Source organism: Cyphomyrmex costatus, unplaced genomic scaffold (genome assembly GCF_001594065.2).
Source record: "Cyphomyrmex costatus isolate MS0001 unplaced genomic scaffold, Ccosl1.0 scaffold13, whole genome shotgun sequence".
In the NCBI taxonomy this organism is placed as follows: Eukaryota; Metazoa; Arthropoda; class Insecta; order Hymenoptera; family Formicidae; genus Cyphomyrmex; species Cyphomyrmex costatus.
Genome location: NW_017275282.1, coordinates 1 through 18,925, shown reverse-complemented (window position 1 = coordinate 18,925; position 18,925 = coordinate 1). Strand labels below are relative to the sequence as shown.

The window sequence follows — 18,925 nt, the reverse complement described above, 5'->3', positions numbered from 1 at the left end:
TATATCTATATAATAATAATCTCATAATATTTAATATTCTAAATTTTACTAAAAATATATTTTTAAAAATAAGTCAAGAAAATATTAAAATTTGTTTTTGTAAAAGTAATTTAATTTTTTTCACTCTGTGTTAGATGTAACTTAGATTATAATATATATTTTAGATATTTTATTATTTTATACTATTTTGACATAAAAGTTTTTTAAATATATAACGTTCACTACTGACATCCAGCGTTGTGGCTACATTGTTCCTTAGATTATTTTTTGTTTTAAATGTCTTAGATTGTACTTCTTCTCAATAAATATTGCATTTTATTAATAAAATAAAGTTATTAATTATTAAATAAATATCATGGTTTAGAAAAAATAATTAGAAAAATGAAATAAAAAAATTTATTGCAAATGTATTATTATAAAACATGATGTTTCACAATCGTTTTCTTGCTTTTTATATGAATATAAACTCATTAAACAGAATATATGCTGAAAATTTTTCTCATTAGTTTTAAACAAACGTTTGACATAAATAGAAAAATTATGTAAATTCTTCTGTCGAATAAAAGTAAAATCACTTTGATATAATATTCATCGTAAAATAAATGACTATTATATGTATCTATATAATGACATATTTATGTATGCTCATCAAATGTCGTATCAAATCTGTTAAGTGTTCTCTATAATATGCAGAACAACCTGTAAGAAATTGACCAAGCATAGTCAAATATAAGGAAAATGATCGATTATGATTGGTCAATTTCTTACTGCTTATGGCTTACTCTATATACCCTAGATGCCGCATTATGACTTCTTAATTGTCCAAAAATATGCTTATGTGTGTCCTTTCCCTATAAAAAAATTAAAATTCACACAAAAAATACTTATATAGATAAGATAATTTACTGTAACATGTAATAAATTTATGGTAATAAAATATTACAACGTATAATAATTTTAAATAACAAAAACTCCTGTATAAATCAAATATAAACTTGGAGAGAAAAGGGTACTTTTTTCTCCAAGTTTATATAAAATATTACCTTTGCCTAAAGGCATTTTTCTTGTTTGGTAAGTACGAGATCTGTTCGACACGCCTCTTCCTCCTACACAGGTGTTAATTTAATCATTCGCATGTAATTATTGCAATGAAAAAATTATACATTCAATTATAATGTATAAAACTATATACTTACATTATACAGGTTCATTTGAAAACTTTCCAGCTGATTATCTCGAAAAATATAAAAGATACTAAAAAACATTAAAACACGTATTCCATGATTTCGAGGGGGAAAAAGAATGGCACTCTCAATTTTTTATTTGGGTGGCGTTTTCAACGTTATTTGAAGGTCAAATTAATTTTTTTAAATGGAAATGTATATTTTTTATTACAGGATCTTATTCTACGTAAAAAAACAAGTAACTTCTGTAAAAAACATTTTTTTGTTCGATCACTATTTTGGAGATAATTAAGAAAATAGCAAGGCATAGTTACTTCCAAAAATTTCATCATTTATTATAACAAATGTTCAAAATGTTCTCCGTTGTTTGCTAAACAATAATAAAGGCGATTCTGGATCTCTGAATGAACATTTGGAAAGTATTTGCTGGAATAGCTCTACATTCCTGTACAATTTTTTGACGTAAATCGTTGATATTTTCCGGTGGAGTTTTTGAGTCGAACTGAATGGCAATCTTTATTTAAATTTATTAGACAACGTTATTGATGCACTTATAACTGAAGGTCTTGAAAATCAAAAAGATGAAAATGGCGAATTGTTGTTAAATAAGGAACTTTTGTGCTTCCAAAAAGATGGTGCTCCCCCACATTATGTGTTACCAATTCGACAGTGGCTAAACAATTGACTTCCATAGAGATGGATTGGTAGAAGAGGAGCCATCGAATGGCCACCAAGATCTCCTGATCTAACTCCACTTAATTTTTTCTTATGGGGACACTTAAAATCCGTTGTTTATAAAACTCCACCGGAAAATATCAATGATTTACGTCAAAGAATTTTACAGGAATGTAGAGCTATTCCAGCAAATACTTTCCAAAATGTTCGTTCAGAATTCCAGAATCGCCTTTATTATTGTTTAGCAAACAACGGAGAACATTTTAAACATTTGTTATAATAAATGAGGAAATTTTTGGACTATGCCTTACTATTTTCTTAATTATCTCCAAAATAGTGATCGAACAAAAAAATGTTTCCTACAGAAGTTACATGGTTTTTTAGGTAGAATAAGATCCTGTAATAAAAAATATACATTTCTATTTAAAACAATTAATTTGACCTTCGAATGACGTTGAAAACGCCACCCAAATAAAAAATTGAGAGTGCCATTCTCTTTCCCCCTCGAAATCATGGAATACGTGTTTTAACGTTTTTTTGTATCTTTTATATTTTTTGAGATAATCAGCTGGAAAGTTTTCAAATGAATATCCTGTATAAAAATTATTATATAAAACTGTATAGTTACATTATATGTTAACTTACCAATAGGAGGAAAGTTCTCTACATCCGTTGGAAGAAAATCTTCGACAGAGGTTTATATATATATATATATAATATAATGTGAAATTTTTATAGTATTTCATGTAATAGAATTATTTTATCAATAAAAATAGACAAATGATGTAAAATATTCATTCATCATTAATAAATAAAGAGTTTTCTAAACTTACGATCAATATTTGGAGGTCGCATTGGTTTTTCATTCAACTAAAAAAATATGAAATAGATAAAATATTTTTCAATTAATGTAAAAATTATATAAGAAAACATACATATTCAGCTTTTTCTCCAATGGGCTTCTTAGATGCCCATTTGTCAATAAAGTTATTAGAACAAGATGCATCATTAGATGCAGAATCTTGAAATTTGCTACAATCAATAACTTGTATTGGTTTTGATTCTTGTCGACGACGCATTTCTTGTTCATATGTTCTACCGGATACTTTTAATCTATGTTGCTCACTTACCTATTATAAAATAATAAAAATCGTTTACTATATGTGTACATATATATATAATTATATAAATTTTATAAAACTTAAACAGGTATGTATAATGTGCTTGTTCATGCATAAATCTCTACAGTAGTATATTTTTAGGGTATTATGCACACTTACGCCTGTCATAGATAAAACTCCATCAATATCAGATTTAGATTGGTGAACATCTTTGACTTGCAAATTACTCATCATCGACATCAAGTGTTGGTTATCGAATTGATCAAGCTCAGATCTGTCAGGCTGATGTACTCCTGGTTGTATCTTGATATCAAGTGGTGCACAAAACTCATCGCATAGTGTCCATGCCCATTGTTGCAGCACAGATTTACTACAGTATTCAGATCCTCCATCAACGTATTTATGAAACTAAGTATTACAAAATTATATTATAAATAAAATACACTTTATAGTATCATAAAGTAATAAAACTATTCTCACATGACATTCAGATCCTTTATCAAATCGGTACGTGTAATTTTCAAATATTTTATGAGCATAAACAGGAATTGTATCCATATCTCGATCTTCTCTTTTCTTGAATAATTCATTTGCCAAATGTGTGAACAATGATTCCAATTCATAAATTTTAAATTGTTCTTTATCTTCTTCTGAAATAGAAATTTATTTACTTAAATAACATATATTGATATAAAGCACATCTGAAAAGTAAGCTTCTATTCATTGTAAAAAGGTGTGTATATATGTATATATATGTATATATCGGAACATGCTTTTATTGATAAAAATGCATGGAATTATTATTTAAATTCTATAATATAACATAAATTGCTAAATACGTAATGCTAAATGCGCGCTGATATCGATATATTAAGCATGTTCTGAAGATAAGTTATTATACAAAATGTATTAACCTGTACCTTTATTCTCTAAAATGGATAATGTTTAGAAGTTTAGGAAACATTTTACTACTAAAGCTTATCTGAGCTATCTAACAGTGACATGCCTTTTAAAAACAATTTTCGCTTAAACTTGTTTTATATCAGTTTACCATTAACTTATAGTTTATGATAAAAATAGGAAAATGCCACGGATTATGAGTTATCTATTTGTCCAGACATTAAAAGTTATCGGATATTTAAATAAAAATTTTAAACCTCTGTAATAAACCGAATACTAATATTCGTAAAAAAATACCACTACTGATAAGTAATGTTATTATTTTTTGTTAATAATAAGATAGTAAAAACATTTTTAATTAAACATGTTTCTTTTCAGAGATCCGTCCTATCCAATGATATTTTACTCATTATGTTTAAACTAAACACTTAAATTCCAGTATAAATATTCGATTCATCACATACAGAGTTCCTTAAAAATTTTAATTTAAACTTTCGATAAAACTTTTGACTTGAATAACCTGAATGAATAACTCATAATTTGTGACATTTATTTTTTTTCAAAATCTGGAAATGGGATAAAACAAAAATTTTATTCCTGACAGATAAAAAAAGAAAAATGTAATTTATATATAATAAATCATACTTTCTTATTAAATATAAAATTATCAAAATATTAAAAATATTCTATTATAAAGGTACACTTACGTGCTGCATCACACAGTTTTGTTATCAAGGATTGTACTTCTCGTGTGAAAGCTTGTCTTGTATAAAGATAAGGATACTGATCCACAAGTTTCCTAGATTCTAGGAAATCCGCTAGTCTGTCATACATAACAGCAAAGTCAATCTGACCGCCCTCATATTCTACAGGTATTTTATGACTGTTCTGACTTATTTCTAGTGCTTCCCGTCTATATCCTAATGGAATCTTAGCACTGACAATAGTATGATGTACATCTTCTATACCGTTTTTGAGTGAAAAAACTCCAAATGTATATTCGGCAGGAAAATATTCAGGAATATTGTTAACAATCTTACAGAAAAACCAATTAACATGTACAAAACAAAATTTCAGTTCTGCCAAAACTGTAATATAATAAAGAATATTATTAATGATATATTTAATATACTTGCTACATACAAACACACACACAGGCACGCACAGAGATTTCCTTACAAAAAACCATTCAGCATTTATATGGGAAATAGTACACACCATACTGACAATGAGCAAAAAATTTTAATGAAAATAAGTCGAAAACTCGACCTTTCCTGAGATATAAATATTTTTGTACGTTAGCATCATAAATGACCTTGGCTTCTATGTGTCATATGCAATGTTTATAAACTGTATTCTGTATGATCTCATTCAATTTCCATACATACTTGTGTGTGGTAACAGAAGATTTCATCGGCAATCAGTCAAGTGTTATCAACCGGTAGTTGCTTATGATTACACAGATCATGTTTAAAATTCTAGCGATTTCTCTAATCAAGAAATGGCAGATATGCATTTTTTTAATGGTCATGCTAACAGAAATATCTCTGTTGTGCAACGTCTTTACACCCAAAAATTACACCTTCTGTAAATTGAGTCAGTAAATCATTCATGATACTAACATAAAAAATATTTATATCTCCGAAATAGTTGAGTTTATGTTCACTAAGGTTTTTTTACTCAGTATAGTATGTACTGTCTATCACATAAATGATACACGGATTTTTTGGAACTGTTATATATATATATATATCTTTATATATATATGTTATATACTACTATTTTATATATATATATATTATATATTTTTATTAATTAAATCTCATTATTATTTGTATCTGAGAGAAATTTTAAAATTTCTAATTCATATAAAGATATGTGAACTTGCTAAATATCTAAACTGTATATAGATTACGATATCATTTAATGTACTGGTTATATTTTTTTATTTCTACATCTCTAAAACAAAAGTTATCTTCGAAGTTAATGTAAAAAATGTCAAATATACAGCAAATTATTTTCAAATTAATTTCTATAATAAATTGTATCATATAATTCTACAATAAATTATATAACATTAATACGTACAATTAAGATTTACAGCTGAGTCGATTATTACTTTTATGTTTTCCTGCATATTTTTTATAAACATCTCTGCTTCCTTTTCTTTCTGTTTAAGCATATTTAGTGATTCTCCAAGTGTTGTTTTCTTGTCTTTGACTGATACTTGTGACACAATTTTATCATTTTTGGCCATAGCTTCAAAATGACCTTTTTCTTGTTTCGTTAAAGTCTATTAATCACAAGAACATATAATTTATTACAAAATTAAAGAAAAATGTAAATCAATAATGTATAATTGTAAACATATTTTTTATACATTTAATTTTGTCATAACATAATAATCTGAAATATTAAGAAATTTATTTTTAAATAAAAGTATATAAAATAAATTTTTCATCAAAATCTTTTATAGCAGATAAATTCTAAATACTTAACTATTTTTACTATTTTTAGTAATAAATTCCATGACTCTAAAAAATGTCTTTTTTCTTTTTAGAAATATTGACAATTGCAATATTACTTATCAATAATATTGCAATCGTTAATAAGGATTTATTACTAAAAAAAATAACATATATTTTGTATGTGTACCTCCATTAATATTATTAAAATTATCTTTTATTTTAACAGAAATATAAGATCTCAGAATTATACAATATCATATTTGTTAGAAAACAAAAAATAGTAATTTATTCTTAATAATATAATGTTAATATGTATATATAATACCGAATATAATACTTATATAAACCGAATATATATAATGCTTAAGACAAACGAAATTTTTTCTTTTCACATATTTTCTATATTTTAATTCCACTTAATAATAATTTTTTATTAGAGTAATAATAATAAAATAAATACTTAATTAGCATCTTTTGTTCTAGTCTATTTCTTTTTCCAATTTATATATTAGATAATTATACAATACTTGCATATAGAAGAGAGTAAATCTTTCTGACAGAACACAATTTTATAAAATATTTACAAAATATTTGTAAATATTTTTGTGATATTAAATTGTATAAATCATAAACATTTATTATAAATATAATGAAATATTGATTTACATTTATTATAAATATTACATAAAATATTCAGTCTACATTTTAATATTTTGAAAAAGGTTTATACAAAATATGTATAAAATATTTATATAATATTTCAAAAAAATGAATAGTATCTATTCATCATAAATATACTATTTGTGATAGCTGAAACTATATTAAGTCAGTTTCCTTCTTATTCAGTTTCCCGCCAAATGCTTTGAGCTCTCAATTAAGTTTAAATCTTAATTCTATAATATATTACAATTTACTTCATGCTAAAAGCCAATTTAATAATGGCTACATTTATACCGTGCATTTAGGCCTAAATAATAGATGTTCTTGTTTATCCTGTAGGTTAAACAAAGATATCTATCGTTGGTAGTGGACTAAGCGGACGGTGTAAACGTATATGATACTAAAAACTGAGCCTACCGGAATTGTAGGACGTTCCTGTTCGAAATTTTTACCTGCCATTCCAAAGTACACTTCGAATCCCGTTGAACGTCTTTCAACCCATCAGGAAATGTACGGCCTTGCGCTTCCTCACGTTTCCTCCAATGGATCATGAAGAAAAAAAAAGCATTTCTGCCTTTGTTCTTCGGCATTTGTCCTCGCGAGAATAAAGCCTCTTATTGTCGAGAGCGCTCTGAATGTAAGCAAATCTGGACGATTTTGGTGTGTTGCTCCACCGGATAGTGTGTGTGTATATATATATATATATATATGTGTATATATATATGTGTGCCTTTAATCACCTTTAATCTTTCGAAATTGCTCGAAATTAATAAATAGCAAATCGAACAAATCCAACGAAAAATAGGTTAGATTCCAACTATTGCGTTATTCATTTAGCACAATGGACTACCAATATCAACGGACGAATGATCAGTGTGGACCAGTGGCGAACTGTAATATGCTGTAATATGATATTTATTTGAAATCCAATTCCTCCACCCCCACAATCCTCACTCGCTTCACAGAACCAATATTCTTTGACAACCAATTTGATCACTAATGGGTCTGTTCTTTATCGTTATACTAAAATATAGGTGATACAGTGTTAGAATATATAGGCAAGAATAATACTGAGAAAAATAGACATATACTTGGCTTATTTTCAATCAAATTACAGATCTGTTTTTTATTTCTGTACACTATACTGCACTAGAATTTGTATATCTATCTCACTTTTAAAATCCTAAAATTCAGCCAATAGAGTTCAAATTTCGGTTAAAACTGGCAGCTTTATTGGTTGAATTTTAGGATCTTGGAATTAAGACCTGAAGCATAAACCAGGCATCATGCAGCTTACGTAGAATGAGATAGTTACACAACTATGCCTAAAAAAATGGATTATACATTAGTATTCGATATCGGCTTAGAGCCCCAACACACACTTTTGCATAACGCATAAAGCATGTGCATAAGGAATTTGATTGGCCCATTTTCTTATGCATGAGTCAATGGACCAATCAAATTCTTTATGTATATGGTTTATGCGTTATGCAAAAGTCTGTGCTCCCCGCTTTAGTAGCACTCACAATTAGTAGGCTTGTTCTTTTTACTGATGCACAGAGTGTAACAAGTTGAAGTGAAACAGATATATGTTTGTTTCATTTCACTTATTACACTGTGTAGCAGTTTAGACAGTGCAGACAAAAAGAACAAGCCTAGTGTAATAAAAGAAATACTTCTTTAATTTATGGCTCCGAATAGTAAATAGAAAAGAAGTGTGTAGACAATCGGTCACTATAAAAGGTTAAGATGGCAAAGCGGATAGATATGCTTGCCGAGCGATCGAATGTGATTGGTTGGATCTATAAGTAATAACCAATTATGTTTATTTGTTCGAACTCGCCCAATGACACACTTAGCGCTAATAGCAGAGACTCTCCTCGGCGACTGTAATCATGTCAAATCATGTGTGAACAGTGATGGAGATGGTACAGCCAATCTGATCGCGACCCATATACTACGTGCGTGTCCAAAATGCGCGCGCTATACGAATAAGAGTTAAGTTGACAAGAGTTAAACTCATGCATACTTTGGCGAAAAGTTCATCTTCTGTAGAAGGTATACTTCCATAGCTATTAGAAAAATAATCGACACGAGAGATTGTAACCTATGATTCTTGGCGAATTTTAGCTTCGACATAAGAACAATTTATTTATATATTCTACACATTACTAAGAAATATTGTAAACCAAGTCCCCTTCTTGGCTATTTTTGTAAAGCTGAAGTGTAAATAAATACTATATTCTACACATTAAAAAGAATCTATTTATTTTACATATTGTTACTCAGAAATGAAAATTTGAATATTTAAAATCGTGCACTAAATATATAAAAGTTTTCATAAAAATTTAATAGCTTGGTAGCATAATAAAAATTAATAATACAAATAGACATGATATTCATGAAAAGTTTATTATGAAGAAAAGAAAACGCTATAAAGAGTATCTCAAAAATAACGTTCTGTTAACATTACACAAATTTGTACATTAAATGCATATTTCTAATTAATTCAAATTTTTTTTAATGTAGAGATTTAAGACTAATAAGTCTCGCTGTTACAACGTCACCCTCATTCAATACCTGCTTCTCCGCAGTTCTTCCTGGTAGCATCAGAAGCGCATTAGCATCGTTACAGTTAAGTAATTTGCTACTAATTTGATTTCCCGTACTGTAAGCGAGTGGAAGCGTTTCTTTATTATTCCATTTTAAAATTGCTCTTGCGTATTCGGGACGCGGGTCCAAATTGTACGACGACGTTAACTATAATATTAGAACAACGTTTTTATGTGTGATGCATATTTGCACTATTTTGCTAACTATCAAAACAATTTTACAAACTTTAGCTTGCATTATGATTGGCTCTGAATTATTGAAGTGCAGCTTGTTCACAAGAGGTAAGAGGAATAAATGTGCAGTAACAAGAGCAGACACTGGATTTCCCGGCAGGCATAGGATATATTTTTTTTTACCTAAGAATGTACAAGTTGCAAATGTCGTTGGCTTTCCCGGTTTCATATTTACGCGACCTAAAAAAAAAGTATATTTTAATTTCATATGAGAAACATGTATTAACGTAGAGATGATTAAAAAAGGAAGGTACCGAAATGTATAGCAGCCTTAAAATAGTTCTCTAAAATAGGCTTCAATAGATCTCTATCACCCATTGATACAGAACCTGTCGTCACAAGTACATCTACTTTTTCTAAAGCTGTGCCGATTTTAGTTATCATGTCCATCTTGCTACAAAACGGTTATATTAATAATGAGATTATGTTAATTATTTATAATTGACTATATTAATAAATTAAAAAGGTATGAAAAAATACAATGATCCGCATTTACGTCTTATTTTTATCTATAATGAATGTAAAAATAAATGTGCGCCTTTATATAAAAGTGAGATATAAATACGGATCATTATGTGTACTAAAAATAAAAAAATATTGACATACTTATCAGTCACAATTCCGAAATCCAAAGAATTGTAACCATTTTCTTTTAATAATGAGATTAAACTAATCCTGTTACTATCATAGACCTGCCCTGGTTTTAGAGGTTCTCCAGGTTCCTGTAACTCATCTCCAGTAGATAATATACCTATATGTGGAAGTAAAGTAACTGCAACGTATTTATAGCCACACGCCGCTAGTACTCCTATTTCCACTGGTCCAATTCTCGTTAACGGATTTAATACTGAGCTTCCTTTTTTTATATCGCAACCAACAGATCTTCAATAATATAAATAAATAATCAAATAAATGTTTATCAAGAATAAAATAAAAGCTATTTTGACAAAACTTATAAAATGTAAAACCTTAAGGCGTATTACAGCTGATATAATTTCTGCAAAAATTTGTAATTAGAAATATATTAATATTTATACTTTTCATATAAAACTAAATACTAAAACTATATATATGTGAAATAATTATTTAAACAACATTATTATTTATTTAAAAACTCATTTTATAGTTTACTTACTGAATTGATTTTTGTTTGTAATTGTTGTATACTTTTTCTTAAAAAAATGATAAAAATTTCAATTTTATTATAATTCACAAATTAGTCGTAAGACACTACTTTTATAAATAAATAAAATTTAATTTATTAAACTCTTTTTATATTTACGGAATATTAAATCTGTAAATCTCACAATAAAACTTTACATAAACAATCTTAATTATTTAAAGTGCTTGAAGTTAAAATTATTATCATTTTTAAAGAAGTATTATAACAAAAAATAATAAAGTAAAGCACAAATGAACTACGTAAATATGCGTATATATATATACGCATATATATATATATATATATATATATTGATATACGTATATAGTTGTGGTACTTATTTTTATCTAGTAAGTATAAATATTAATGCATTTCCAATTTTAAACCTTTTACAAGGATTGTATAGATAATAAATCTTCAAATCTCATACCTAATATCTTGTCCTTCTTTTGGTTCAACCATTATTTCAATTTCTTCTTCCTCTGCCCCATCAAAACTCTTTAACACTAGCTTTGTATCCTCAACTTGTACAACCGCTGTTGCTTCTGTAATTAGACAGAAAATATAAATCTTTTATCATAAGTAAATATTGCAGTTATAAACTATTTACCATCAGGAATGGGCGCTCCTGTATTCACCCGTACACAAGTATCAGGTTTAAGAGACATCAAAGCAGACTGAAAAAGTTTTCTTTAATTATTTTCTTTTGCATCGTATTGAGCGTCTATTATTGTGACTTACTGAGAAGAGAATAGTTAGAGGAAAAGGAGGTGTATTTATAAGGATTGGGCCAGAAAACGAGATTCAGATAAGGAGGCGGCAACGCAGGAAAATAACGTTGTAATAAGGTTTTCAGCGAAAGAAAAAAAGGAAAACGGTAATAGAAGTTACGAAAGTTCACAGGCCGTTTCGTAATGTAAGGCGGTGGAGAGGTATAAGTAATAAGAGGCTAGTTATGGGACATTCTTAAAAAGGTTCGGATAATTGAGAATTAAGAATAAGAAAAGGCGAGGAAGACGAGACGGAGGTAAGGAAACATGAAGAATTTATGGAGAAGAAAAGGCATGAGGCAGGAAAATAGAAGATGATGGAGAGGTACAAGTAAATAAGAGGCAAGTTATGGGACATTGTAAAAAGGTTCGTACAAAGAGGATAAAGAACAAAGAATGGAGATGAAGACGTGATGAAGACAAGGATACACGAGGACTTTCTGGATAAGAAAATGCTTAAGGCAGAATTATATGAAATGCAGATTTAGTTTTAGATATAGGTATGAATATAGTTTTTGTTACGGATTTTAAAGAGAATAGAAAAGTTGCGAGGAATAGAATGAGTAAAAGGTATGTTTAGATTAGTCGATTGATTGAGCGAGGAGTAGGATTAGGAGTGAGTTAATTATTCTGAATATAGATTTGAGTTACAGATTTAAAAGAGGTAGAAATGCTGCGAGGAAGGGAACAAGAATTGAAAAGGATAGATATGTAAGACAAAGTAAATGAGATTGGAATATACAGGATGGTTAGTAAGGAAATTCTGTGCAAGTAGTTAAGCGAAGTAAATTTATAAAGTAAGCGTGAGTAAAAGGTATACATAGATAAGTTGATTGATAGAGTGAGCCGGAATGATTAGGATTAGAAACAGGTATGAATATAGACTTCATGTACGGATTTTAAAAGCGAAAGGGTAGCTACGAGGAATAGAATAAAATTGAATAAGGAATAGAATAGGATAGAATTTGTAAAGAGAGGTAACGAGTTAGATATATAAGTATGATTAGAGAGGTAATTTTGTGCAATTTGTTAGGCGAAATGGATAAATTAAGTAGAAAATAGGTAAGAGAGAAAATTGTAATGTATGCACGAGAGTAGGGTATGGATGGATGTGAGGATAAGTTGATAAATTGTAAACCAAGCCCCCTTCTTAGGCTTTGTATGCTTGAAGGTAATAAAGTTCTTTCTTCTTATTGTGACTTACTGCAGTTCCTGCTTTTACACCACACAATACCGTCCTTCTACCTTTCCCATCATTTGCTAATACCGCATATCCGTCCTTTATGGAAGCTCTAAATGGTGGCAAATCACAATTAGAACGAATGCCCTCTTCTGATAATATCCTACCGTAAGCATCTTTAACATTCACGATTTCCACGTTCACATTCTTTGTACTCTCGAAGCTTATTATGCTCAGTGCGTCCGCCACAGATATCATAGGAAAGGGAGATTCTCTAAGGCGTGTTGCCACATTTTCGAAAATTATCTAGAATATAATCTAATTGTATTATACAATTTTGTGTAAAATTATTATTTTCGATTAAAAAACTCTCACTGGATTTGTACGAGGCGAGCAAGTTGTAATATTATGTCCCAGACATAAGCCAAATTTGCTGAAAACAGATCTTGTAGAATCTTGTTGTAAACTTTGTTAGCAGAAAGAATAAAAATTGGCAACAAGATTTGCTATATCAAATAATGTTGACAATTCGCTAACAAATATATAACGAAATTTGATGTCATAATTTGGCAGTAAATTGGTAGCAAAATGCGAGCAAATGTATTCATATAAATTAGCAACAAATTGGCGACAAACTTTGCATAGTGCTGTCTGACGACAAATTGGCACCAAATTGGTAGTAACTTTGCATAGCATTATTTGACGACAAATTGGTAGCAAACTTTGCGTAGCGTTATTCGACGACAAATTTACAGCAAAAATCAAGTCACTTTCATACACGGCCACGCCACGAGATGGACTTGCTTGTAAGAAAAAAACGTTCAGGAGTCTGTATAAGGATTGATGTATGCAAATCGAATAAGCAAATCTGAAGATTCTCAAGCTCTTTTGGGATGTTTTCTAAATCTCTGAAAATTTTTGACTATTTTATAACTTCCTTATGTGGATTTAGAAATGCGAAACTAATCAAATCAATAATATTTTAGCAACAAAAATAAAACTGCATTAATTAATTTTTACACCAGTATATATACACACAATAATTAATGATCTCTTAAGGTGTAGATCAAAGACTATTTAAATGATTGCAAAATATCACATTTCGCTTGATTTTTGCTATGAATTTGTCGCTACGCAAAGTTTGTTGCCAATTTGCTGTCAATTTGTCGTCAAACAGTGCTACTCAAAACTTGCTATCAATTTAATGCCAATTTATCGCCAAACAGCGCTACGCAAAGCTTGCTATCAATTTGGTGCCAATTTGCTGCCTAGTTTTGTAACGCAAACTTTGCCTGCAAAACACAAGCTTATTGCTGATACAGATGGCACCGGATTTGCTACCAAGCTTTGAACGAGTTTGATACCAATTTGGTGCCAAATTGCTAGTAAATTGCTTACTGGGATTGCACAATGTTATGTGTATCTTTAACATTTGCTTTATTATCCAAAATTAAATCTACGGCATGCGGAATTGCAGGTAGGATTGCAGTCAAGCACTCTATTGCAGCCTTGCGTGAACCTGGTAAATTAATAATCAGTGTCTTATGTCGTATTCCGCATACAGCTCTGAAAACATATTAAAAATTGTAACTTTAAAAATATTATGATATAACAGAAGAAAGAAATGTGTGTGACTTTACCGAGAAAGTATCGCCATTGGAGTTATTTTTAGACTCGACATAAGCATTGCTAAAGACAGTCCAGGAGCTTCTTTATGGATAACTTTTTTAGTTGCCTCAGGTGTAACATCTCTCCCAGAAAATCCAGTACCACCAGTGGTAAGAATAACATCAGCTTTATTTTCATCACTCCATTTAATTAAATGTTCCATTATTAATGTTTCATCATCTTGCACAATAGCAGTGCAAGAAACATCTCCTGCACTGCTGACAAGTGCTTTTAATCCAGGTCCACTTTCATCTATTTTCTCACCAATAGCACAAGTATCACTCACTAAAACATTGTAAAAAGATTAGAATTCAAGAAATGCAAAATATATGTAGATGTATTAAAAATACTTCTCTCTTTATATGAAAATCTATAATATTATACAAGATTATCAGTTAAAGATATGAAAACACAATATATATAATCATATATAACTTTAAAACGTGTGCATGACTAAAATATTTTGTAATCTTTTAAATTTTTATCAATATATAATCTACAAATATTTGATATATTTCACGTAGTCAAATATATGTTATATTACCAGTTAAAATTGCAAATCTTATTGATGTCATTTTAGTTTTCTTTAATAGTTTCTTGACTTAATTTTTTTGTAACTAAATAATTTCTTGTTAAATCAGTTATTAGATTACACAAAATATGTATACTCCATTTAACCATACATTAACAGATGGAAAACTACTAATCATGATATGATTTGACACAGTGAGACATTATAATATTTTATTCTGTTCCTTACAGCTGCACTATATTACTTTCTGCACTTAAAATGAAATAGATAATATGATTAGACGTTAGAGAGAAAAAGAGAAAGGATCAACAATACGAGAGTCGAGAAGTTCAGCTACAAAACATCTGTATCTCTTATGCCCATTTCCACCAATGCAGATTAACTTTTAATCTCGGTTCAATTTGCTCTTCATCTTTTTCTAATTCTAAAAATTAGAAAAAGATGAACAGTAAGTTAAACCGAGATTAAAGTTAATCTGCATTGGTGGAAACAAGCATTAGTAGTCCCAGTACAGTGCTAGTCAAAAGTTTTCATCCGGAAATATACTGAATAATATCAGAGAGAAGCCTGAGAGCGGCCATGCCCGGGATTTAGCTACAACTTTATTTTGAAGCGCCTCTATGTCCACAAAACGTGGACATTGAACTATGTAGCCAATGTCCACGATTTTTGGTTCGAATCTTCCCTATATCTATGATTTTTTTGGTTCGAATCTTCCCTATCATCTCTCTCTCTCTCGCTCTCTCTTTCTCTCTCTCTCTCTCTCTCTCTCGACATTTGAAATATAAAAACAAATACAAAAATGTTAGGATTTCAACAGAATGCATAGTGTTGATTTTTTTTATAAATATAAATTTAAAATAAAAAAATTAATTATTGCTCTATAAATATATATCCTTTAAAGTTATTAATTATATTAATTATTAAATCTTTATTAATTCTTTAAGTGTTTTAATGTTTTTGCCGAAAAATAATTAGTTTCTTTTTAAATATAAATACAGTACTTTTAAAAGATTTAATAGGTTTATTAGAATATTAGCGAGTTTTGAATAAATATGTAGATCAGTAGTATATAACTAGGTAGTTATATTTAACTTGTAGCGGAACCAGCTTATTCACCACAGTTTTGACATTTGATGATGGCCAAGCCGAAGATGAAGAAAATAGCTTGCCGCACATGGACGGTTTCCAGAGTAAACTTCCAGCAGGAATATTTTCTCACGGATTACTGCAAGTTAAGGAGGTTCACAGTCTACTTACACAGGTAGAGCAAGAGAAAGAGAATCCTAAAAAAGAAAGTGCGTAAATTATCGATCTTTTACATTTCATTTCTGTTTATTAATAAAAAATTTTGTTTTATTAATTCTGTAGTATGGGAACTTAGCGAAGAAGAGAAGCAAATAATTATCCTATCGGAAGACTTTCAACGATCATACTAGCAAAATTGTAAAAAGAGAATTGTAGAAATTGAGTGAATCGGTTGATACCTACACCGATTATATTGACACTATGGACGACGAAGATGGAATGTAAGTAGAAAACAACAAATTGAAAGATTTTGTAATAAATTGTTCGCAGATTTTAAAATCCTTATTAATATCTAATTACTCTAATATCCTTATGAAGATGTTTATTAGCATAAAAATAAACCAAAATAGTATAATAACACTTTTATTAAATTGCTTGTCAATTTAATAGAAATGCTAAAACTACTCTGATTATACTCATGATGGCGTTTGAAACGGAAAAAAATTTTGGTGCGAAATTTACAGAATCACATATGTATATAAATTCATACAGAATTATTTAAGCACTAAGATCCGCTTTGACCAAATTTTCATATTTAATTATATTAAAAGATTTTTTTTGTTTCTAGGGTATAATTGCTTGAGTAAATACGTTTTGTTATATATACATGATTATTTTGAATTTGCAGGAATGAGAAGAGTCATCAACGACTATGGCTGAATCGCTTGTTCATTTGTGAGCGATGGTCTTGTAATTGTTGTGTAACCTCCATGAATTGGTCACCGCAGTTCCCCGAGCTTTTATCGGCTTCGTACAACAATAATGACGACGTTCTTAACGGTGTATATCTTTTCATCTGGAACACGAAATTTAAAAAAATAACTCCAGAGTTTATCCTTCACTGTCAGTCACCCGTTATATCAACTACTTTTGCAAGATTCCATCCAAACTTGATCCTGGATATAGCAGGCATGGCTTACTTTGGTCAAATCGTGTTATTCGTGTTATTGGACAACCGAGTACAAAAAAAGACTCCCATACAACGTACCCCTTGTCTGCTACAGCACATACTGTAAGTGACTTATCATTTTTTAACATAGCGTAATTAGTTAATTAAGATTTTAGCTTCTAAGTTTAGAATGCGAGAACGAAGAAATCATTTATTTTGCAGCATCCAGTATACTGCTTGAACGTTGTTGGAATACAAATCGTACACAATTTGATTAGCATTTCGACAGACGGCAAATTATGCTCATGGACATGCTGTCACAACCGCAAGAGGCATTGGAATTGCACACGAAGTAATCTAAAGCAATCGCCGCTATGTGTTTGGCCTTCTCGCACTGTTAATAATTTCGTCATGGGAAGTGAGGACGGAATTACTGTTTACTTAGGTAAGTGCAGTTGTCCATGTATGTGAAAATGTTGAAAAATAATTTGTAAAAATTACTAACATTTTAACATTTTGTTGAATAGCCTGTTGACATGGTAGCCGCGCTGGATTGACAGAAATATATGAGGTCATCCGAGACCTGTCACTAGTATTAACGCACATGCAGTGCAAGGCGATATAGACTTCTCCCATCTATTCCTGACATCTTCCCTCGACTGGACTATCAAACTTGGGAGCCTGAAAGAGAACAAACCGCTTTAATCTTTTGAACATAATGACGACTATGTTTATGACGTTGCTTGATCTACAAAACATCCAGGGCTGTTGACGATTTGGGTAGATTAGATTTGTGAAATCTGAATCAAGATACGGAGGTACCTACCGCCAGCGTTGACGGATGTCCTGCTTTGAATAAAGTATCATGGACGCCAAGTGGGCATGTTACTTATCGGAAATGATACTGGTAAAATATGGGTCTATGACGTCGCCGAGGTACGTATGATGATACTTAAAAATTTTTCTTAACTGTTTATTTGGCACAATTGCGTACTAAATAATTGATACTATATTGTACTTAATTTTTTGTTCATTACAGCATCTAGCTCATCCAAGAATTGATGAATGGAACAATTTCCTGTATACGCAATAGGATCTGAAAAACAATAAAGCTGATGAAAAACTGGATAAGCTTAACCTTAGTTCTGGGTCGTCTTCGTTAACATCTATGACATCTATTTCATAAAAATTCTTGTAATTTAACTTGCTCTAATAATTTTATCTTGCAATTGATTACACTTGCAATCGTATAAGAAACAAGTAAAACTAATCTAGCTTGTAACAACAATAAAATAAGAATAAAGGCAATTAATATAATAAAGATGTTGGAAATTAATTTATTATGTTGCTTGATAAAAAGGACCGATTGCGTTTCTCAACTCACAGAGTTTTCTTTAGCGGTGTTAACACACAATTTTTTAAATAAATAAACGCAGAAAAGAATTATAAAAAATGTCTTAAACACTAGTTATTAAATCAGTTAGACTGATAATATCGATAAGAATCTAAATCATAAATTGGAGCTATGTAAAATATTCATTGCCAATGTCAAGCAATTTTAT

The 18,925-nt window shown here is 29.6% G+C and overlaps 2 protein-coding genes and 1 pseudogene across 2 annotated transcripts; 1 reads left to right on the top strand and 2 right to left on the bottom strand.

The window, feature by feature from the left end:
- Positions 1–2,663: 2,663 nt before the first annotated feature.
- LOC108782503 (protein maelstrom 2) lies at positions 2,664–7,891 on the bottom strand. Its single transcript, XM_018550784.1, has 7 exons — positions 7,461–7,891; positions 5,969–6,173; positions 4,588–4,968; positions 3,461–3,630; positions 3,140–3,388; positions 2,795–2,989; positions 2,664–2,729 (listed from the first exon to the last, which is right to left on the bottom strand). The coding sequence occupies exons 1-7, from the start codon at positions 7,596–7,598 to the stop codon at positions 2,664–2,666; spliced, it is 1,404 nt and encodes a 467-aa protein (XP_018406286.1). The 5' UTR covers positions 7,599–7,891.
- A 1,618-nt stretch (positions 7,892–9,509) lies between these two features.
- On the bottom strand, positions 9,510–15,282 carry cin (Molybdenum cofactor synthesis protein cinnamon). The gene is made up of 11 exons (XM_018550788.1): positions 15,179–15,282; positions 14,607–14,919; positions 14,365–14,532; positions 13,342–13,399; positions 12,991–13,272; positions 11,627–11,693; positions 11,447–11,561; positions 10,461–10,736; positions 10,109–10,248; positions 9,847–10,034; positions 9,510–9,768 (listed from the first exon to the last, which is right to left on the bottom strand). The coding sequence occupies exons 1-11, from the start codon at positions 15,207–15,209 to the stop codon at positions 9,529–9,531; spliced, it is 1,878 nt and encodes a 625-aa protein (XP_018406290.1). The 5' UTR covers positions 15,210–15,282; the 3' UTR covers positions 9,510–9,528.
- Positions 15,283–15,987: 705 nt separating this feature from the next.
- LOC108782502 (cytoplasmic dynein 1 intermediate chain-like) lies at positions 15,988–18,545 on the top strand (annotated as a pseudogene).
- The last annotated feature ends 380 nt before the right edge of the window (positions 18,546–18,925 follow it).

What these genes read in the sequence shown, in the direction of transcription:
- cin (XM_018550788.1), bottom strand. Translation starts at nt 15,209, where the DNA reads ATGACATCAATAAGATTTGCAATTTTAACTG. An exon ending in CATAACATTGTGCAATCCCA is followed by an intron (nt 13,400 to 14,364) that starts GTAAGCAATTTA and finishes ATCTGTTTTCAG; the next exon opens with CAAATTTGGCTTATGTCTGG. An exon ending in CAATCATAATGCAAGCTAAA is followed by an intron (nt 9,769 to 9,846) that starts GTTTGTAAAATT and finishes CTAATATTATAG; the next exon opens with TTAACGTCGTCGTACAATTT.
- LOC108782503 (XM_018550784.1), bottom strand. Translation starts at nt 7,598, where the DNA reads ATGCCGAAGAACAAAGGCAGAAATGCTTTTTTTTTCTTCATGATCCAT. An exon ending in CTCAGCTGTAAATCTTAATT is followed by an intron (nt 4,969 to 5,968) that starts GTACGTATTAAT and finishes ATTATATTACAG; the next exon opens with TTTTGGCAGAACTGAAATTT. An exon ending in GAGTTTTATCTATGACAGGC is followed by an intron (nt 2,990 to 3,139) that starts GTAAGTGTGCAT and finishes ATTTTATAATAG; the next exon opens with GTAAGTGAGCAACATAGATT.